This window comes from Paramormyrops kingsleyae, chromosome 10 (assembly GCF_048594095.1).
Source record: "Paramormyrops kingsleyae isolate MSU_618 chromosome 10, PKINGS_0.4, whole genome shotgun sequence".
Taxonomy (NCBI): Eukaryota; Metazoa; Chordata; class Actinopteri; order Osteoglossiformes; family Mormyridae; genus Paramormyrops; species Paramormyrops kingsleyae.
In genome coordinates, this window is record NC_132806.1 from 25,553,627 (window position 1) to 25,577,218 (window position 23,592).

General features: G+C 42.5%; 3 protein-coding genes across 3 annotated transcripts; 1 reads left to right on the top strand and 2 right to left on the bottom strand.

Annotated features, from left to right (window-relative positions):
- Window positions 1-1,225: 1,225 nt before the first annotated feature.
- LOC111846372 (uncharacterized) lies at window positions 1,226-7,464 on the bottom strand. Its single transcript, XM_023816498.2, has 9 exons — window positions 7,338-7,464; window positions 6,344-6,457; window positions 4,437-6,107; window positions 4,245-4,344; window positions 3,993-4,141; window positions 3,746-3,858; window positions 3,560-3,649; window positions 3,332-3,454; window positions 1,226-2,421 (listed from the first exon to the last, which is right to left on the bottom strand). Exons 1-9 carry the CDS (start codon window positions 7,402-7,404, stop codon window positions 2,272-2,274), a joined length of 2,577 nt encoding a protein of 858 aa, XP_023672266.1. The 5' UTR covers window positions 7,405-7,464; the 3' UTR covers window positions 1,226-2,271.
- A 1,473-nt stretch (window positions 7,465-8,937) lies between these two features.
- Window positions 8,938-14,720, top strand: LOC111846373 (glutamine amidotransferase-like class 1 domain-containing protein 3, mitochondrial). The gene is made up of 5 exons (XM_023816500.2): window positions 8,938-9,095; window positions 9,858-9,970; window positions 10,471-10,642; window positions 10,764-10,965; window positions 11,412-14,720. The coding sequence occupies exons 2-5, from the start codon at window positions 9,863-9,865 to the stop codon at window positions 11,602-11,604; spliced, it is 675 nt and encodes a 224-aa protein (XP_023672268.1). The 5' UTR covers window positions 8,938-9,095; window positions 9,858-9,862; the 3' UTR covers window positions 11,605-14,720.
- Window positions 14,721-15,942: 1,222 nt separating this feature from the next.
- On the bottom strand, window positions 15,943-18,699 carry LOC111846335 (L-threonyl-[L-threonyl-carrier protein] 4-chlorinase-like). The gene is made up of 6 exons (XM_023816411.1): window positions 18,473-18,699; window positions 17,431-17,707; window positions 17,238-17,329; window positions 16,463-16,602; window positions 16,189-16,293; window positions 15,943-16,038 (listed from the first exon to the last, which is right to left on the bottom strand). The coding sequence occupies exons 1-6, from the start codon at window positions 18,600-18,602 to the stop codon at window positions 15,943-15,945; spliced, it is 840 nt and encodes a 279-aa protein (XP_023672179.1). The 5' UTR covers window positions 18,603-18,699.
- Window positions 18,700-23,592: the final 4,893 nt, after the last annotated feature.

Genomic DNA, 23,592 nt, shown 5'->3' on the forward strand with positions numbered 1-23,592 from the left:
TGTGCTGTAACACTTGGGGCTCAGTCAGAAATTTAAATGCCGTCAATCTGTGGGAGGAAACCAGAGTATCCAGAGGAAACCCACATGAGCAAACAGGAACTCAACCAGGAACCCTGCAGGTGTGATGCCACTGAGCCATTGTGCATTCACAATGGGTAAAAATACTCCTGTACTTCATGGAAATTAAATACACTATTGCATTTAATATGTTGGATAATTTCATGTGGTTGCAACTATTAATATTTTTTTATTATTATTTTTTACCCTGAAGATGGACAGTTTGGATCATGCACGTAAAATTGTACCAGTGCGACTATTTATAAAACTGCTACTGGTAGTGACATTAGTATTTGTAACAAAGTTTCTTCTCTCATTATCTATAATGAAACAGAATACTTGTAAGAAATGTCTCTTAAGTGTTATGCAATGGGCATGGATCTCATCTAAAAATCTACAAGAAAACATGATATTCCTGCAAAAGGTCTTTGACACATATAATATGGTAATTGTACTCCTCTGAGAATATATGAGGACATAAAACTAATACATAATATTCCTTAGAAAGGTCCCTTACGTGCGTTATGTAATTGTTCCGCAGTAATACTTGTGACTTGGTTTTGTAGCCTGCTGAGTTGTCTTCAGAAAATACAATTGAGAAATGTTTTGAATTTGTTTTGCTGGTTTAATTCAATTCAATTCAATTTCATTTGTATAGCCCTATTTCGCAACATTACACTGTCTCAAAGTGCTTTACATTATGCCGCCGCAAAGCCCCCAGTGAGCAAGCCAGAGGTGACAGTGGCAAGGAAAAGCTCAAAGAAGGAAGAAACCTTCGGAGGAACCAGACTCAAAGGGGAAGCCCATCATCCAGGGGCCAGCAGAGGCAGTCAAAGTCCAATGAATAAGATGGCAAAAGTCCCAATTCACACTTGCTAAATTTCAAGATTTCAGTTTCAAAGCAGGGGGGCAGGCAGGTGCTGGTGCTGCTTCTGATGGCAGGACGAACAGCGGTACAGCAGCAGGGCGTTCAGACGTCACAGGCAGAAGGGCGAGCAGGCCGGAGAGACACCACATACCAAAATAGTGCTATATATCAATGTATATATCAATATATATACATATCGATATACACTGTTTTTTATTCCCGCATGTGAACTGGTACATATCATTCTGTTTGCTCCATTTTAGGATGGAGATATTGAAAGCACAGAGGCCACAACAAGTATTCCCCAAAGCCATTCAGAACTTTAATTATTGGAGTGCAGTGTGTCATTGTTAAATTCATCCCCACAAGACGTTACCCAAAAGCATTAATAGTCATTAATCAATAGCTTTTTTGGTCTCCTTGAAATTGCACAAAAATAATGATTATGTTGATTCTCCATTGAGGGCAACCTGTTTGGAGACTTGAACCCTCATGCTACCTGCATCAATAGCCCTCACCCTCTAATCAAGGCTTCTGTACAATCATTACACTGTCTGTACTATAGTATCACATACCTCTGCATTGCTCTCACATGAGTACCATCTAAGTGTTCCTGGAAATCTTTAAAATCACTGTTCACCACTGGGTCTGGTTAATGCTGGGCTGTTCCACATTTGGAATGTATACCATGTGTCAAAATACATTGATATACTGTATTTTTCAGGCTATCAGCTGTGATTAAATTTTGTCTGACCAATGGTACAATGCTGCATGGCCCCACAACAAATGTCAACAAAAACAGATAATGGCATACTGAAGATGGAAGGTGGTAAAACTGTTTTACTTCATCCATCCATCCATCCATCCATCCATCCATTCACTGTTTACCATCCAACATCTTATCCTGTAAAGGGTTATTTTTACCCATAAATTTAAATAGATGCAACATTTAAATATTCCACTAGCAGTGACACCTGTCTGTGGTCTAGTGAGTCTAGTGTATTGCAGCCTTATGGTATTTCATAAAAATATAATAGCTTTGGTACGAAGTATAACTACAAATTCATTGCTTAATAAATATTTTATATCTATAAATACTTTAAGGTATCATACAACATATAAATTTGCTATGAACTGTCTAAAGTATATCATATATTCCAAAAATGATTACAGCACAAATACGAAACTGGGTAATTGAATTGACAGGGTGATTCCAAATATATCTACTGCTGAGCATAAACTTTCCTGTAATTAAAGTGCTTTTGACAACTTTGGCAGTTAGGGGCCTGAGCTATAAGGAATCTTCCTCCTCATTGATGGAGATCAGCTCAGTCTGGCTGTTGGCTTCATTGGTTTGTTGGTGTGGCTGCTTCCTTATCCTGAGCTGTATCTGCCTCATCCTTCTCCTCCTTTGGTTCAGTGGCGTCGGCTTCAAAGCTGGGGTTGAACTGACCCAGTTTGTGTTTCCTCTGAACCTCCTCAAAGATCTGCAGCACCTGTGCATGAATAGAGAGAGATGATGAGGGTTCTGGGTATACAACAAGACATATACTGTACACTGCACGTCCAAAAAAAATGTCGCCATTTGAATTTTTGGTTGGGCCGCCTTTAGCTTTGATTATGGCGCATATTTGTCATGGCATTGTTTCCACAAGCTTATGCAACATCTCATCCTTTATTTTCATCCAGATTTGCATTCATTTCTCACCGAGATCCTGTATTGACAAGTGAGTTGAACCACTCCGTTAAGCCTCCTCCAGCACATCCCAGAGACCTTCAATGAGGTTAAGGTCACAACTCTGTGGTGACCAAGTCATGCGTGAAAATGATTCCTCATGCTCCCTGAACCACTCTTTGACAATTTGAACCCATTGAATCTTGGCATTCTTGTCCTGGAATATGCCCATGCCAACAGGGAAGAAAAAATCCATTTATGATGGATGGAGGTGTGTGTAACCTGGCCATTCTGTAGATTCAGGTACTCTGCTGACTTTACTTTATTGCTGCATAATGTTGCAGGACTGTAATAATGATCTAGTCATTGGCTTTTAAGTATTCGCTGATATAAATTCATATGGCGACTTTTCTTTTGGACGGGCAGTGTATCTGATCATATTTCACCTTATCTTATCTCGAAAGATTAATTTCTAATGACACACTCTGTTTTTCCAGAATATTTCATTTATTTGTGTACTATGTACTCTTTCAATTTGTTTGCACTCTGTTTATTTTACTTGCACTATGTGTGCTGTCTTTGAGACTTGTCCGTTTGGCACTATATGTATGTTCTATGCACTATGTTCTTGCTGCTGTATGCACCAGAATTTCCCCCTGGAATCAATAACACTAATCTTAATCTTACTACACATAATACAACAGGTTGTATCTTAATATACTGCTTGGCACCTTTGACTTGGGCATAACGCCCACTCTGAAGAAACCTATTTGTCCATTCTCGATCTTGGTGCAGTCTACGACCGTGGAAGCAATGTTCTCTGGGGAAGGACCATCGCAGAGCACTCCATTGACCTAGAAATGTATTGGCCAAAATGAAATGCGATGACAGTAAAATGACAGCTGTAGAATCGGGTCTCGTTAAACGCATTTAAAACTCCAGGCAGATCGAGCCTTCACCTTGTCCCCTAGCTTTGCGTAAACCTGGTTGTGATGTGTTGTGTCAGCTTCTCCTGTAGGGTTGGCTGATGTTACAGCAATAGGTCCCACCTAAAATCAAATAAGTGAGCATCAATGCATTGAAATTTATATGTAGCAACCCACAAGGAACAAAAACAGGGAACATTAAACATGGAAGAGACATACCAAGTCCATGAGGTGTGTGGCCACGGTGCAGTCAGGGTTTCGGAGAGCTATGCTTTGTGGGGTGCCAATGTATTTTGCCGAATCTCCCAAACCAAAATGATCCATCCAGGGACCTGGGGGAGACGGAAATTCAGAATCATTGAAAATACTGCCCAGCACACATTCCTGCTTCCCTACCTTGGCGACACGAGTGGATCAACTCTATCTTCCCCCTGCATCTCATACAGTACTTCATGATGACCCTCACCTCTAGGGATGACCATGCTAATCGAAGAAGGCCAGGCAGCCTCCATGAAGTCCCAGAGCACTGGGCTGATCAGATGTTTGGCTGGTGTTAGCTGCTTTATGTTGGAGATCCACAAAGACATGGGCCTGTCCTCGGCTTGTACCTTGGTCCTGCAAGGCACATTACACAACGTGATGCCTTCATCCAAAAGTCTTTACTGCTCGAGCAAACATAACTGATTCAAATCTATTCATGACTAGGTGAGAGACCTACTTGTATGCTTTTAGTACTGCATCAGGCCGGTTGCAAGCTGCCACGAGCACGTAGACAGTATCAGTAGGCATGCCACAGATGCCACCATTGTTCATGATATCTGAAAGCAGAGTCACAGCATGATCTCAGTTCCGTAAGACAGTGTCTTCCCTTCTGAGCTATACAGTCAATGCTGGCTACAGTCCTTCTTACCTGCAATCTGCTGGATGGATGTAGCCTTCCGGGCAGGTACATGGGGACAGCTATCTCTGCCCCCACCAAAGCCACGCAGCTTGATAAAGGGATCACCGAGGGGCAACTGTGGCTTCTGGAAGCTGCTGTTGAAGAGGCAAGCCAGGAAGCAGTAAAAGCTCACCAGCCCGAAGACGATGGTGACACCGATGTCGTAGCCGTAGGGCAGTGCGCCCACCGCGTCCAACAGGAAGCTGATGAGAATGAGCTGGAAGACAAGCGAACTCACGACCCAGGCCTTGTTGAGGAAAAGAGCTCCGGCAGTCACAAAGCAGTTGAAAAGCATGAAGCAGATGATTCCCACTGCTAAGTTGAAGCTTCGGGTGTTACCGTAGAGCCCGCCGTATCGCGTCAGGCCCCACACCGTCCACATCACGCCATACAGGATGAAGGCGGTGCTTTCAAGCGTCTTCCCACGGGAGAAGGCCACTGCACCACACAGCAACTGAAGAATACCACCTGGGACCACAGCCCAAGGCAGAATCAGCACGGCCAGGGGACCTTCAGCACGCACAGCGGCCGTGACGGCAAAAGTCGCCAAGGTGCTGCAGGCATGGCCCAAAATGTCCGCATCAGCATACTTGGAGAAGCCCAGGTAGGGGGCGTGCAGGTCCTCATCGCTGGATCGCAGAACCAGCCAGCTGGTGCGCGTGAGCAAAGTTTTCAGCATGCCATCCCCTGTCGGCACCTTTCGCGGAGAAACCATGTTGTGCAAGGTGACCAGCAGCATCACAGCAGACGCCACAAAGATGGCCGCCTGCACCCCTTGCGTGCCGCCCTGGAAGAAGCCACGTGGCTGGGCGGAAATGGCGATGCAGTACGCAGCGAACAAGAGCTGGTACAGGCCGTCCGCCACGCTCTTCTGCAAGCTGAACACGGCCAGCACCGAGAACAGCACGGCGAAGATGACAGGGAAGGGCACCGGCGAATATGGCTCGTAGCCGTAGAGTCCGAGCAGCAGGTTGTACCCTTCGGCGAACCTCAGTATGGATGTAAAGCCGTAGAAGGTGGCAGTCAGAGTGTCCATGGCGCGGTAGGACAGGATGCAAACACCCAGCTGGAAGACACCTGCTGTCCACAGCCAGGGCACGAGGCCAGCTGGGAGCTCCAGCACCACCCCCAGGAGGCGGCATGCCAGCACGCTGGCCGACAACAGGTTCATGATCAGCCCCACGGGGGCCACGTCATTCAGCATCTGGGCCTGCGCTGCTCCCACCGCACTCTTCCTCTTCTCCACCGCTGTCCCAGGTAGCTGCACCTTACCACTTGTGATGTAGGAGAGCAGCCGGCCGCTCCCGAAATAGGCCCCCAAGAAGGTGACGAGCAGGTAGTTCGCCGCAGTGGCGCCCTGGCCGAAAGCAATGTCGCACAGGCCGGCGATCTGGTGAGCGCAGGCCAGGCTGATGGCAAAGGCGAAGACGGAGAGGACCACCTCCTTCTGGAGAACCCCCACCACACCTATGACCAGCAGTGCCAGTGTGAAAGCAGCCAGTCCTGGCACCATGGAGGTCCTGCTGTCTGTCAGCCCCTCCCCAACCAGGATGTTTACTATGCCTAAACCCCACCAGAAGGCAGAAATTGTCAGAGATAGACAGACATACAGAGGTGTCTGGGAGAGACTGTGCCGTACTCCTGTCGACAAAAGAAAAATTGTAAACAATTACGATTGCAGACAATGAGAAATTCTTCTTCCTATATCGATAGTGTATCAGACATTTAATAAACATGGCCTAAAACTACGTTAAAATTAAATCATAAAAGAGTGACAACAAAAATAACAATTATCAGTGATATAATAACAGAGAAATGTTTTATCCACTGCTTTCGGACTTGGCCACAGCTGATTCGGCACTATGTGGAGTGTTTACCTGTGTATGCCAGCAAAGCGGCGGTAAATAGAAGGAGCACTCCCAGTGCGGTGCTGGGAACTGGGTTCGTTTGGGCGGCGCCAGTATAGTCATTCACCAAAAGCAGCAAGGAACCTCGGTGGAAAATCAAAGCAAGTCTCGATTTGTGCGTTATGGACAAACGCAGAGCGAACCGAGAGCGCACGTCTGTAGCGCAGGTAAATCAGCAGGTAAGCACAAAGACTTCTTATCGGGAAATACTTAAAGCAGTCATTTAATACAACTTTATTAAACTTCTTATACGCTGAAAATTTCAAGGCATTAAATACGCTATATGAGAAACGATTACAGCCATGTCTTTATATGATATGATTCTATTTCAGATAGCATAACAATACGGTATAAAGAGAAAACAGAAAAGAAAATGAACATGCTCAGCCAATAAGTTTGATTAAGATGATCTGATTTATTGTAGCACTTGGAATACTACTACTACTAACAACAACAACAACAACAATAATAATAATAATAATAATAATACCAATAACAATAATTATTATTCTAATTATTATTATTGGTAATGCTTTACATCAATTGCACCTTCATAATACATTCATAGAACATTAATAAGCGGTAAGTATACCTTAACATCCTAACACACCTTAACAGCTTTAATATACATTAATAACAAACATTATACGATTATCAGATTATAATGCTTGTTATTATCATATGATGTCTGTTATTGATGTATATTTAATCTGTTGAGGTATGTTAGGATGTTAAGGTATACTTACCTGCTGCTTATGAATGTATTAAGAATGCATTATGAAGGTGCACTGAATGATCTACGAATGCATTATAAAGGCATTATGAAGGTGCAGTTAACGAAAAAGCGTTACCTAATAATTTGTACTAGATGTGCTTTTTACTGCTGTATATTATAATAAATAATCAACATGTATCGTCTCTATACATGTTGTTTAAATTTTCTAGCAAAAAGAGACATCCATACCTCCAGACATTCCCAAAATACCAATGGAAACGTACAGTGACTCGATTTCCACCTGCGACACAGCCATCGCGAATGGAGGCGTATAAAGGTGCTGTTGTCCAGGGAACTGTCGGAGTCTTTAACACTCTCTCTCACTCGCTTCCCCTCGCTTTGTCCCCTCCCTGCTCCTAACCACGCCTTCAAACACACACACACACACACACACACACAGACAGACGCGGATCCGCACCCACACATTGCGGTCGGAAAAGACATACCAGGTTTTCACTTGAAGAACTAATTTTAACCTGACCTTAATCCGAAGGAAGTTTACAGTATATTGCAGACTTCTTGCACATCTAGACTTCACTTTTTATTATTTTTAATTATATTATTATTATTTAAAAAAAATTGTCTCAGTGAAATATTTCAGTTTATTATGGATAACTGTACACAAAAGTAGACCACATTCACATTTTTTTTATGAATGTATTCATTAAAGGCCCGGATTTTTGTGTATTTTATACAGCACAGGCAAGGGTGCAGATTTTGGTATGGACAGTAGGGACATACAAGTATTTAGCGGTCAGGGGTTCTGGGGTGATTTAGACCAATTTTGGCGCCAAATTTATGGCCTTGGTTTGGGCATATTGGCATTAATATAATATTTGTTTGGTTACATTCAGTATTGATAATATAAAAATTACACAAATAAAAGTGTTCTGACATGCCAGCATGGCATGTGACGTGTCAATCAAATGCCCTTTTGGGGAGACGCTAGAGAACATCCACAATGTCCCTGCCTAGCAACCCACAACCACGTCTCACGCCAACACTCGCCCTCTCTCACACACACACGCAAGCACGCACATTTATAAAGAGTTTTTTTTTCCTAAATGAAATAAATTGGAACAGACTGACTACTTGGGACAACAAAAGACAATAGATGCTGATATGTAATTAGCATCATTGAGCAGCAACTATCATCTGGTGTTATGTAAAGAAATTTTACTTGTGAAAGTGTTTTGTGAATCCAGAAGGTAGCTGCAAATGGGGGGGGGGGGGCTGGATGAAATGGGATTGATGTTAGTTTGTTTGGTTTTATGTTTTTGTTTTCTTCTCATTATATTACCTGTATATTTCAGATTACCTGTTTGTTCACGATGTCATTGTTATCCTGTATGTCTTTATGTCTGTTCTACAGAAAAGCTTTTATATGCAATAATCTTGTTAAAGAATGATATTATAGTGTTTCACAATAAATATTTCAGAAACAAGCATGAGGTGATGCCAAGACACCAGTTATATCCTACTGGTTGTGGTACAGAAGTTAGGAGTGTTAGGGTAGGAAGGTTCTGATTAGAAAGCAAAGATCCTGAAATTACCAACCGAATGATACGCAGAACATAGAATATTTTTGCCCCCTTTAACATTGAACATATTATGTTGACTCACAATATTAGTCAACATATTAAAGTGTCCGGGTTACTTACTCCATGTATGGAGAGGTTCTGTGAATGACTAAGCATTTTTTTTTCCTAGCAGTGGTTTATTGTTCCGTCACCCACTTCCTTCTCTTTTAACAAGTCCCCTTTTTGCAAACAGGATGATATGACATCATTTCACAGTCTCAGGGTGAGCTCTACCCCGCCTTCATAGGTGTGGCCAGGAGCAGTCATATAAAGTCAGTCAGCCCTGAAAGACCGGTCACTCTGACAGGAAAAGCCTTCGGGTGAGACCAAGCTCTCATACGGTCAACGCACTCAGCTCTTGAACCAGGTGAGAAAATTTCCCACTGAAATTTTGTACTGAAATATGTTATGTTCCGCTTCCATATTTCCTATGTGTGTGGATATTGTTTTCCAACCCACAGAATTAAAGTTAGAATTAGAATGAACTTTACTGACGCCAGAGGAAAATTTTTTTTGCATCCAACAGCAGAACTTACAGCACAGACGATTATATATATGTAATGCAAAAGAGAAGATGCAAAGACAGTACCGGTAACATAAAGAATGTAGAAAATGGTTGTTTAAACTTTCTAAAAGATGGGGTAGTTGGATAGCCGTCATCTTGCGTAAGAGCTGTTACAGAAGCTAAAGCATTGCAGTTTCTGAGTTTTTTTCCAACATCTTCCTGTATGCTGTATGCAGCTGAATGACTTGCAGAAATGGGACTATTTGCCGTGCAGATGCCCATAGGGCCCTGCTGGGGGCGACTCACATTTATTTATTTTGCTACCATGGATACAGCTGCAGCTGAATTAACGTTGCCCCGATACAGCCCACTAGAGACCTCATGTAAACGGCCCCACCACAGTATTGTATGTTATAGCGAGGTTCACCAAACACTGGATACATTTACATTCATACAGGTGACAGGTGAGGTGAATGCAACTTTAATAGAACATACTATATCTTTTTAAAGACTGACAGCTGAGCTTTTTTGCACATCTTGTTCTAGCACCAATGCATGTAAGCTGCCTGATTTGTTCAGTTAATATGAAAGGAGCATGTGAATGTGTGTCTGGCATCTCCATAGAAACCATGGTGAAGCGTGTGGCAGTGGTACTGTCTGGCTGTGGGGTCTACGACGGCTCTGAGATCCACGAGTCCTCTGCAATACTAGTGCATCTGAGTCGAGCGGGGGCAAAGGTGAGGGGGGCTCACTAGTGAGCAGGCCGTAATCCAAGGGAGGACCCTAAAACACCATTCTAGGGGCAAACTACTTACTGGTCATGATACATCTTTCCTCAGCTATCGAGCTATAAAATCAAACATCCTGGCAGACTTTTAGAACTCAAAGAACAAGATGACGGGTTTTTGATGTTCTTGGTCATGTGATACCCAGCAGGCATACATATTTTATGAGCTGCCTGTCTATTAGTCAAATCTGCTTGTCAACACTCAGGCTGTCATTTGAGCTTTTTCTATAGAAAAACACCATGCAAAGGAAGTTTATGGTAAACTCTTGTAAACTAGTTACGCCATTTTTTTTGATAATTATTTTAACCTGTAATACTTGGTAGGTGGTCATTGGTTGTAAAGTTAAGTTACAGAATTAACTAGAAATAAAACAGCTGATTATGAAAAATGCTGCCAAAACGACAGAATACAAAGTTGGGACAAGCTCACACATGTGGTTTCTGTTCCAGGTCCAAATGTTTGCTCCCAACATAGACCACATGCATGTGGTGAACCATGTAGAAGGCAAGCCCACGGAGGAGAAGCGTAATGTGCTGGAGGAGAGCGCGCGCATTGCCCGCGGTGACATCAGCGACCTGAAGACTCTGAATGTGGCCGATCACGATGCTGTCATCATTCCCGGTCAGATTAGCTAACATGCTAACATGCCTCTTGACCATCTGCAAACATCTTGATTGGCGTGCGAATGTTCCCGTAAATCATTCTGAAGGATGCTTTTTCTTATTTGTTCTCATTTTTGCAGGGGGTTTTGGTGTGGCTAAGAATCTGAGTAGCTGGGCCACCCAGGGCAAAGACTGCACGGTGCAGAGTGAGGTGGAGACCACCATCAAGAGCTTCCACAGCGCTAAGAAGCCCCTGGGACTGTGCTGCATCTCCCCGGTCCTCGCGGCAAAGATCTTGCCAGGCTGCGAGGTGACTGTGGGTAGTGACAAGGAGTGCGAAAAGTGAGTACGCATGGATCATAATATAGGAAGTAGTTAAGGGATGTTTGAATGTGTTTCTACGTGGTGATGTGTGGCCCTGTAGTTTGGGACTTCCTGCCCAAAATTGCAAGGTCGCCGGTTTATGTCCTATGGCTGCCAGAATATTTTACATTGATTATATTATATATTATATTATATTGATTATACATTATATTTTCACCATTGAGCACCATGTAAGCCCCAAATTCCTATTTGCAGCATGTAAGCCCTATTTTCTCAATTGTATTTTGCTTTGGATAAAAGTGTCTGCTTAATGTGTAAATATATTTTATTGTCCATTGTATTACCATGCTTTTCAGTTTTTAAAAGAGTCAAATTAATTAATGAAAACACGCAATAGTAGGACACATTTGGAAAGTGACAGGAATCACGTGCTCATTGACTGTCCCTCCTTGTCTGACATTTAGGTGGCCGTACGCCGGGACCGCCAATGCTGTGAAGGAGATGGGATGCAAGCACGTGAATAAGAATGTCGGCGAGATCCACGTCGATGCCAAGAACAAGCTGGTGACGTGCGGTGCTTTCATGTGTAACGCCCCCATTCACGAGATCTTCGATGAAATGGGTGTTTTCGTATCAGCTGTGATGAAATTAATTTAAATTCAGATGAGGAAGGTTGATCTGCAAGTTTCGTTTCATTCTCAAAATAGAAACAAACTGATTTCGTCGTCTTCAATAAAATAGTTTCATGCTTTGAATGCAATTAACTGTCCATCACAATTCATTTATGTTTTTATGATTCCATTAGCAAAATTAATCAAGACTATTGAGATAAAAGAAACTTGAACAAAAAACTATATACGTTACACTCTTTTTCAAAATAAAATGAGTCTGTTTTTGTCAAAGATGTTTAATAAAATCTCCAGTGTTTGATTAACACTAGCTTTACTATACATCGGAGAGAATTTGCGTTAATTCCTTGCCTCTTGACCCCCTGGGGTTTGTCATGCTGTGGCAATACACATCAGCCACACCTGAGAGACCGGCAAATTTGCATTTGACTGCTAGCGCCACTGTCACAGAGAGGTGGGGGAGGGGTTGTTCTGAAAGCACAGGCCTGGCTTTGCTTGAGCAAGAAAAAGGTTTTGTGTCTGACCCTCATTGGAACTTTGGGCAGTGTTTGTGTGTGTGTGTATATATATATATATATATATATATATATATATTGTTTTTGCTCCCATTTTTCATGAGCTGAACTCAAAGATCTGAAAGATTTTCAACATACACAAAAAACCCATTACTCTCAAATATTGTTCACAAGTCTGTCTAAATCTGTGTTAGTGAGCACTTCTCCTTTGCTGAGATAATCTATCCCACCTCACAGGTGCTGATTAGGCAGCATGAATAATGTACAGGAAAATGGGGTACTTATTTGCAAATGCACCAATGACAAAAGCAGCCAATGGCAGGACTGTACTGTGTATAAAAGTGCTGCCACAGAGCTGCATGAATCATTTCTAAACGTGATTCCTGAAGAACAACACCAGAATGGCCCCTCAAGACCTGCCACGCCAGAAAAGATACACTGCGCAAGCTGCTTTGCTTCTGATGCAGGAAATGGATGGCGGCGATGTTTCATTCGCTGTAGATAGCTCTGATTTGTCATCTGATGAAGGCACCGACTTTACAAGTACGAAAGAAGAGCCGTGGTATAGGGAAGAGAGATGCCAAGCCAAGCCTGACTGCAAAAGATGGCTCAGTTTGGGTGCATCAAGAAGCCGGACAACAATTTGAGACAGTGCATAGCACATCCTTCACTGCCAGCAGTGGACCCACAGAGTATGCAAAGCGTGAAGTCACCAGCGTGCTGCAGAGCTTCCTGTGTCTGATTGACATTGGGATGCTGCTGACCATCAGAGAGTGTACGCTCCTGCAAGGCCGCAGAACAAATCCCGAATGGAACCTGTCAGTGTATGAATTGATGGCTTTTCTATCAGTTCTGTTTTTCAAAGCAGTTATGTCTCCAGTTGGTGCCATGGTGGACTCCTGGTCGGAAGACTTTCTGGTGCCAGCAGTCAAGGAGACAATGTCCAGAGACCGCTTCATTAGAATTATGGCAAACCTTCGCTTTGACAACAAGGACACCCGTGCTGAGCGTGTAAAAACCAATAGATTTGCAGCAATTTCTGATATCTGGTCACGCTTCACTACAAACTGTGTAGCAAGTTTCTGCCCAGGACAACACATCACAATTGATGAACAGCTTTTCCCAACAAAGGTCTGCTGTCCATTCATACAGTACATTGCCACCAAGCCCGACAAATTTGGAATTAAATTATGGATGGCCACAGATTTGGAGACGAAATATGTTTGCAATGTATTCCCTTACTTGGGAAAGGATCCTGGTTGTCCCACAGGTGAGAAGCTGTCAGAGAACGTGGTGATGCGTCTCATGCAGCCATTCCTTGATGTGGGCAGGAATGTCACAACAGACAACTTTTTCACTTCATTATCACTGGCACACAGACTGCTTCACCGTAACACCACTCTTCTTGGCACAATGAACAAAGTCCGGCGTGAGCTTCCACCTCCAGCAAAGGACACTGCAGCACGGGAACAATTCTCCACATCGGTGTTCAGAAGTGGCAGTGTGTCATTGACAGTGTATGCTCCAAAGACAAAGAAAACAGTGTGTGTTCTGAGCTCCATGCACCAACACGTGGTGCCCGGGGATGACAGAAAGAAAAAACCAAACACAATAACAGACTACAACTATATGAAGTGTGGTGTTGATGTTTTGGACCAAATGGCACGCAAATACTCGGTACGAGCAGCAACACGCAGGTGGCCAGTTGCAGTGTTCTATAATATGCTGGACTTGGCGGCAGTGAATGCCTATGTGCTCTACAAGGCATGCACGGGGTACACAGGTACTAGAAGACGGTTTCTGCATCGTCTAGCCATGGAACTCCGAGGGCGATTCATGCAGGAAAAGGAAATGCAGAAAGAAAAGGCTTCTGCTGCTGCTGCTGCTACTATAGCCGCTGTTGCTGCTGCTGCTGCTGCTGCTCAGACTGTTGTGCCAATGTCCTCACCCACATGGACAACGCAGTGCCAGGCACAGCAGAAATGCAACAAGAATCGCAGCAAGTTTCGCTGTGCAAAGTGCCACAAGTACACCTGCGCCAAATGTAGGGACCAGGATTACTGGGTCTGTACAGCGTGCAAATAAATAAATCACATAAATAAATTTGTATTTCAATTTGACTCTGAATGTTACCCGTTTGGCTGTTTTTTTCATTTCATTTTTTAACAAATAAAACACATTCTTGTTCTAAAACATTCTGTGACAGTTTTTCTTTCATAATTGCAGTTTAGTCCGTGTGTGGGACATTTTGTGTGAATAAGGTACACAATCAAGTCACTGCTGTGAATGTTTCTCTGTGAGTTAGAGAGTTCCGGGCTGTAGGTGAATGGTGTGAACAACTGCAAATACCTTACCTTGGAGAGTGTGAACGGGTAATTGGTGCGTTTACACAGCAATTACAGGAGGACAATGGACTGGCTCAAAATGCTAATTTGTCTCCAGGATTATTTTTTGTCAGTAAAGCTAGTGTTAATGCTGTAAATGGTCAAAGATAGATAAAATGTGGTTTTTAAACAAAATAGTTTCTGAGAAAAAAAACTAGAATATTTTTTATAGGTTCCTGATGTTTGTGTGATTTTCTTTATTGTGTTTATTGCAATGCTGTTAAATAAACTTGTTTGAAAAACCATTCATTTTAATGTGCTTCATAAAAATGAGGTCCCTATAATGTTCAGAATTACATTTATTAACAGTTCCAGTGCTGAGATGCCATTATTAATTAAAAAATCCATGTGTAATTTAGGAGTATGTCAAGGCCTTGGGATTAACAAATAATAGAAAGATATGAATGAAAATACAATGAACAGAAGCACTAAATAGTGTTAAAAGTTTAACAATTAAAACAACAATGAAAACAGTAAGCGAGAATAAAATTCAGATACTCAAATCCCACAGGAGGGATAGCTATTTCACAATATCTTTGGAGCTTACTTAATACTCCACTAATACTCTATGTGTACTGACAAAGCAATAAAGAGCACAGGCCTTTGAAACCTTTCTGATTAGAGTTAATTATATTCACATGACTATACCAATGGAAACAGCTACTATTGAAGGTCACACCATTCAAAGGACACAGGCTGCATTTACAGGCTGTCAGATAAATAAATAATAAAAAAAACAGATGGAGGGTTTTTGAAAGAATGTCTGAAATCAGCTTGTGTTTGCAGCAATCAAAGAGGTAAAAACAAATAGTGATACATGCAGTGGATCAAGCAGGCTTGGGAAATCACAGTCATTGTATGTCCCGTGTAAACATTTAGCACCAAGTACAATGGGACGTTGCCCAAGGTAATAGGTAGTGAGTGTATTTAAGATGAGCGTATTTTGTAGCAAACTTGAATGGAGAGCAGAATGAAACATTTAGAGCAGAGAGGCTCCTGAGAGCCACTGGACATAAGAGCCAAGCAGAGATGTGATTTGATGTATTTTGGAGTGCAGCTAAATATAGAATTATAGAAGTTTTGAGTTCCAGAAAATTCCACTCCTTCTTTGTACTTTTCCTTATATTCCTCTGTTGACATAATTGCACTTTTAAATATAATTTTTCAACCAATGTATAAAATGAATTTCAGTCTACATATTTTGTGCCCCGTGGTAAAAACGGGAATATTGACATTTTATGCACCTGGGGTTGAGACAGCAAATCTTCGGCCTACCCCTGTTTGTGTGACTTGTGATTTTGCTCTGGATACATTGCTTTCCTTCCATAGACCAAGGACAGCAGTTGGGTGAACTCTCTAAATTTCCTGGACATTGTTACAAATCTGTAGCCATTTAGCATCATGATGGTATCATACATGGCTCTTGGTATGAAGCCAAGAGAATGCATCCCCTCCCCCACACCCCCCTTAAATAGATTCAGCGTCAGTGTTGGAGAAGTGCTTGAACTTGTCATCACCGCACACCAGGACTGTTGCAATGAAACGCCTGGGACGATCTGGATCCTGTAAATAAACCACAAAATAAACACCAGCACTGTTAGATGAGGTTAGGGTTAGGATTAGGGTTAGGATTAGGGTTAGATATCTTCATCTAGGTAAAGATGCTACTCTGACCACTGAGATTCTCTGAACACATCCTGCGTGGATTCTCACCTCGATGGGATACACACACGTGGGCACAAAGCGCATTACAAAGCCGCAGCGCCTGAGATCTGACATGTTGGGTTCACTGCCATGTACCAGTAGTCCGTCGTGCACCTAAGGGCATGAAGCAGCCGTCAATGATAAAAGATTGTAACATTTGCCACTGGGGCCACTTGCAACACACTACAAACAGCATGCAAATACAGGAAATTAAAAAATGGTACCAAATATTACAAACATTATAGTATTTAACAATTTTACAAGCGGTGACCACATGACTTACTGATATTTGCCCTGCCAATAGGGGGCAAATTATGGCACTGGCAGTTTGCACAAGGTCCCCTGGAATCTCCTGATTGACAGACAGCATATTTCCAGCATGAGCTGCTGTTTGGTGCAGGAGGAGACCTGAGCAGTGACTGCCTATTTTGAAAAAGAAACTGTGAATATTAGGGGTTTCTTTTGAAAGGAACTTTTAATCACAATAAACTCTGAGCAATAAAGAGGGCAAATGATAGACATAAAATCAATATTTTTAGAAAACAACATCAAATAAATGCAGAGAGCACACAAAATATATTACTCAAAGTTGGACTTCAAACAAAAGACATAGGATGTTCACGTTCTACTTTGCATGTGACATTCTGGTTTGAATGTTTCGTTACTACAGTTTGCATGCAGTTTGGTGAACTGTTACCTCACAGTTGTTCATAGCAGTGAGTGTGTGTGCTCTACCCTGCCCACGACCCTATGCAGTCTGTGATAGGCTCCCTGTGAATCTCTGTTGGATACGTGGTTACAAAATGGGTGGTTCTAGTGCATGAAAATCACTTTACAACAGTGTTTCCCAATCCGGTCCTCAGGGACTCACAGACAGTCCACGTTTTTGCTCCCTGCCAGCTCCCTAATGGAGCAAAAATGTGGACTTTCTGGCAGGGAGCAAAAAATGTGGACTATCAGAGGGAGCAAAAACGTGGACCAGTTATGGGTTCCAAAGGACCGGATTGGGAATCACTGCTTTAGACCAAATAACTAAGAAGTGTTTATAAACCAGATACCTGGGATGACCTGCAGGGCTCCATTGTCTTTTAAGGAGTCATCAAGTGCCAGCCACACAGACAGAACCGGGCCTCCTTCCAAACCCCAGTACCTGCAACAAACTGGTGATTCTGAAGTGCTTTTATGAAGATGACTCACCCAGTTGATGGCATCATATGCTTTTAGAGTCAGATTAAAATGTATTAAACTGACCTCATGTCCTGATGCCAGGCTACAAAGGGCAATCTAGGCATATTTTTACTGATGCTGCCACCCATTATGTTACTTGTGATGTCATTCGCACCCTGTCCACTGGAGGTGCTATTGTGCCCAGTGGGATATTTACAGATGAAGCGGGAATCAAGAAGCAAGATGTCGGGCCCCAAGATGGTTTTCACGACCTCCAGGACTCTGGGGTGCTTGACCAGTGCCATCACCCAGTCGTATTGCTGGTGGACATTGTGTAAGCTGTACTGGGTATATTCCTGACCTATAAGCAGACAGACAGATAGACATACATATTATTGGCAGAATATAGATGTTTAGAAATATCCTCTACATCAGGGGTGTCAAACTCCAGTCCTGGGGGGCCGGAACCCTGCACAGTTTTTGGTTTACCTTCATTTAACACACCTGATTCAACTCCTTGTGCTAATTACAGCACAGCTCTTGAACTGAATCATTTGTGGTGGGACAGGGAAAGAACTAAGCTACACAGGGCTCCGGCCCCCCAGGACTGGAGTTTGACACATCTGCTCTATGTCATCAGGGAATCAGAGCACACAGAGCTGCTACCTTAGCAGGGGGCTTTACTTGGGAGCCCCCTTACCAAGATAATTGATGATCATTTCATTTCCTCTGCAATGCAGGGCAAGCCCTTAGCCAGAAATAAATGTCCGACACAGGTCCACCTCAATAATCCATTTTGCCAACTGCTGAGGCCGGGGCAGAGAGTCACATTTTTTTTAGACTTTGCCACATGGGGGGGTGGTACAAACCAGTAATTTTAGTACCTGCCTATGTGCCTCATTCATGGGCCTATTGAGTCAATACCTAAAGCCAGCCTTGAAAGTATGTTACAAGGATATAGTGTTGATCTACATGATGTCTTTACACTCAAATATTCGTTTAAAGATAATTTGACAATTTCAATAATTTTTAAACGTGCAAATCATGATTAATAGGCAAGCTGTGATGGGGTGAGAGTTTCAGATGAGCTCCAAACACCCCCAGGCCCTGCAGTGAAGATACTCACCGAACTCCCTCTCGAGCTCAGCGAAGGCCGCCCTGGCTGCCTGTAGCTCCCTGTCACTCAGCACTGGCACCGCTGTCAGGTAGCCCTGCTGCTTGTACAAAGCCTGCATGTCGGCCGCTGATGCCGTCATCTGTGGTCCGGGCTCTACTTCCTCCCGCTGCCTGATTCCTGCTGCTGGGCTGCCAGTGATGCCTCTTCCCTTGTGTTGCTTCTACCGCTCTGGTCTCTGGTCTGATCTGAATACGCTGGTTTCCACTAAGCAAGGGCTGTTTTTATAACCTGTCGAGAAGAGGGAGGATTGTGGAAAAAAAGCCAGTGTGACTGAAGTGCTTTCCTTCCCCATCTGTGACCACCTTGTTTGATTCCCTCACTTTTTCACTATTTAGGGTAAATTTATCCCTGGATGTTTATGCTGAGATGTGGAATTCTCCGGGAGAAATCCAGCGAGACCGGCCGAATCGGAAAAACGATCTTCTTTGCGCAAACTGGGAATGGTGCTCCTCCCTTTGGGGACACTGTGAAAACACTTACAATGACAGCCAAAGGACCGGGACAGGTCTGCTGTGCTGACCAGCTGAAGTGACAACTGGAGCAGGCTAATTATTTATGGCCCCCAGAAAGGGATCGGGGGTGGGGTCAAATGAGTCCACCCTGGGGTTTACTCTTTTTACTGAAGATGGATGAATATTCACATTAGAATACTACTCTTTGTCAATAGTACAGGAATATGGAAATATTTTTACTCTTGGCATTTGGGAGGGGGGGTCTATTTTTCCACAGGCTGGTATCCAGAGGTGGTAATTCAGGTCCAGAGAGTAAAAGTCCAGACCAAGATTTGGTTTCAACTATTAACTCCAGGGAAGGCAACATCCAGTGATAATGCCAAGGAATGGTAAACATTGATGGGTAACTAAAGGCCAATTGCATAGCACCTCATCGCCATGTCACTCAGATGTCTCAAACATGCCTGACATCAGAGGACTGAAAAAACTGAGTGACGAGTCAAAATCTCCATCAGCAAAGTTTATGTGGAATCTTATAATGCTACACATTTTCGCTAGACCTTTAAGTATGAGTCTCAGGTAAAGCACATGAATACGTAACTGGCAACTCCAGGTGCACCAGTGAATCAGCCTGGGAACGATATTTTACGTCATTCTTGATACAACACATCAGATCTTATTTTGCTGTCTGTAGTGTACATGCTACTTTAATGGAGCATGAAGAAATTCCATCCATGTGATTAACCATCCATCCATCCATCCATCCATCCAACAACATCTTATCTCGCTTAGGGTTACAGGGGTACCTGGAACCTATTACAGGCAACACAGTGTACGAAGTTGGGGTACAGCCTTGAACAGGATGCCTGTATATGAAGCACTTGTGTGAAAATTATTTGATAACATAACTGAATCCTTGCTGCCCTCTAGTGGAACCACGTTCGGCGAGACTGGTCTGCCTTTTAGAGAAACTGATATACTGCTACACATATACTGCTCATTTAGAACAAAGTACAAATGCTACCACAGAAACAACAGGCTGTGTTGCATATGCCAGATAATACCAAAGCCTTCTTAAGTCATTCAGTAATTAAAGTGCAATGAGTAACTGAGAAGTCAATTGATTTTAAGAATTTTTTTTTCCCGGGTTCTCAGGCCCTTCAAGGAACATACTTTCCTTCTGAGTAACAATGCAAAAAAGATAAATGAAGAAAATTCAAACAAAATTTTAAATAGTAAAATAGTAAGTGATACACTGCCAGCACTTTAATGACACAGATTGTTATGCACAACTCTTAACATCTGGAAGTTTCTGTCTAGACTACATTATATCACATTTAGCAGATGCTTTTACAAAGGTAAAATCACCCATCCGATTTGGGGATATAAACTGTGGACCTTCTGCCCACAGACACTGAGCAACACACCATCTCCCCCACAATGACTGCAAAGAGACAATTAACTGCAGAGAGTCAAAGACTTGCAAATGGTCAAAAAGCCGCTGACTTATTGAAGACAGCATAAATTTATAAACAAAAATCTTTAAGAATACAGACGCTCTTCTACTTATGAACTTTCAGACATACGAACGAAGAGGACTGTAAGTCTAAATCAGGGGTCACCAACTCCGGTCCAGGAGGGCTACTATCCAGTAAGTTTTCTATCCTACCTGGCTTCTGATGAGCCACACCTGCTCCTGGTATTTACCTGAGAACTAGTGTGGCTCATCAGAAGCTGGGTATGATAGAAAACCTGCTGGACGGTAGCTCTCCTGGACCGGAGTTGCTGACCCCTGGGCTAAATTGTGTTCATTGGGCTCCCGTTTCCTGTCTGCAATATATTTTTTTTTTCTGCGTGCCAATTCTAGCTAGTACTAAGGAGATATGCATTTACTCAAACAGAACTCTTCAAATAATTTGCGAAATGTTTAAAGCTCGTGGATCCTGTACAGCTTAAACGGTGTGATATGAAAAGTTAGTTTTTTTCTCAGGAACTCAATATGCGACAGATATCTGTCATATGTCAAAATGATTAATAATGAGGGACCTAAGCCCAACATCACTTATGTCACGTACACAGCGTCCGCGTGCATGCCAAAGACATCACACATATCAAAATGTTCTTGTTATTGGGGATTATCTGGGGGTGACATGATGCCTTGCTGACATTAAATCAGAGGTGATGTGTCTTTCATAGTACAACAAAAGCACGAGAACTATGTTTTTGATTAGTCACACATATCTAAAACAAATTAATTGTTGACTATCCCTGTTTACATGTGCACCACTCCAACCTAATGACAGCAATGACTAAGGAGCTTCCTGACTGCACGGTCATGTTCTTTAAGCATTAGAGTCATTTGGTGCTATTGAAAGACATTGGACACTATGGTGTGTGAAGGGGTACACCCCATAGTCCATCATTCATCCATTTTCTGTACCTGCTTTTCACAGAGAAATACCATCAATCTCATGGTTGACCATACATTTGACACTAGCTACTCTTTTCTGAGCATGCCGAAGAGAAAGGTCCCACCCAGCAAACATGAGATTATGTCTATATTGCATCAGTAGGTCCAGGGCCAAAACTGTATGTCTGTATGACATGAAAATCAGATTCAGTATTTGCACATCTGACTACAACCACTCTTGGACATTGTAGATATCTAGTTAAATACTTGGACATCTGCCTAGGAGATTTTTTGGACATCTCTGGACATGCAAGACAGGTGCAGGTCCCCATATTGGACGTTCAGGAGACGTCAAAAAAACTTTCATTCTGATTTCTTAGGGGACATTTTTTCAATGTTAGACAAGATGTTGAAAATACGTATTTTGCACGTGCCTTTGTTCAGTGGGCAGAAGTGTTAGGATGTAAAACTCAGTTGTGTAAAGTTTACCTTTTTCATCATTTCACCAACTTGAAAAACATAGTGCCATTCCTGCTACCTCAGCCTTCTGTTTTATAGGGTATGTACCCTGGGGGGGAAAAACTATTATTTAGCATGTGATTTTGGACATAAGAGTTCAGAAAGCTTGGTGCCGAAGAGCCAGGTCAGGCAACATCCCTGAAGCAACTGGGGTTTATCTCTTGCTAAATGATCCAGTGGTTGTATGCAAACTGGTCTTCGTGTTTGGATTATGCACAGTGTTGTGTGAAGCATGAAATGGATTGAGGGACTATGGAATGGATTATTGTCTAACCTTCTCCTTGCTTCTCCATTCAGTTTTGCTCCTTCACCCCCAACACATGGAGAAATGCATCTTAATACAGACTATAGACTGAGTTTTAAGTTTTGTGGTGGGAATAACTCCTAGCACATTCAGTTGAGTACTGCTAATTTAAATATCCATTCATGTGGATATAAATTCAGTTATATTTTGATTAGTTCATTAAAAGAAAAATGAATAGCTTAGTAATGAAAAATTTGCAATGGCAGATTTAAATACATGCTTGTTAACATCAAAATCTCCTTTTTTACAAGTAAACTATTTTTGAAACATAGTATGTAAACTTCCTCCTTCCACTGAGGAACAAATTGTTAAAAAGATTATCTGTGTTTCTGTGACAGTTGTCATGGAATGACGTCCATAAGCCTCCCCCATGTACGTAACTTTAACAGAAAGACAACACAGAAAGACAGCAGGTGCGTACCACGGCAGAATCTGGGCATTCCAGGGTGGGGTGAAGTTAGGTGATGAGCTCTTAAATGATGAATTGGTCTTCTGTTTAAACAGATCACACACCCAGACCTGGTTGCCTGTTTTGTAGACCTGACGTCCGTAAATGTCCTGAGAGTCAAAATAGCTTTCACGTTTATTCATGTCTTGCAGATTGCTGAAATCAGATTATCGTTAACGAAAACAAAAAAAAATTTGTAAACTGAAATGAGATGGAAAAATATTATTAAATATTAAAACTAAAACAAAACTATAAATATTGCTTCCAAAGATTACTGAAATTTAATAAAAACAAATGCAAATACTTTAGTTTACAGTTTTTTAATACTACTAGGCTAAAGTGTCAATCCATCCATCCATCCATCCATCCATCTTCTTCTACTCATCCAGGTCCAGGTGGTGAGGACAGCAGTCTAAGCAGGGATGCCCAGACTTCCCTCTCCATAGCCACCTCCTCCAGCATCTCCTGGGGATGCCAAGATGTTCCCATGCCAGCCAAGAGATATAATCTCTCGTATGAGTCCTGGGTGTTTGGACATCAGGGAAGCATCCATAAGGAATTCTAGACTGATACCCAAACCACCTTAGCTGGTTCCTTTCAATGTGGAGAAGCAGTGGCTCTACTTTGAGCCCCTCCTCAATGTCCAAGCTCCTCACTCTATCTCTAAAGCTCTAACACTCTGCAAATGTAGCTCTTTTCAGCTACTTGGATCTGCAATCTCATTCTTTCGGTCACTGCCCAAAGCTCAAGACCATAAGTGAGGGTAGATTGACTGGTAAATCAATAGCTTGGTCTTCCGGCTCAGCTCTCTTTTCACCATGAAAGAGCAGTACGACACCCATTTAACTACTGATGCTTCACCGATCCGCCTGTCGATCTCCTGCTCCATTCTTTTCTAAAATTCTTTTGATAAAGGTTATGAACAGAATGTGTAAC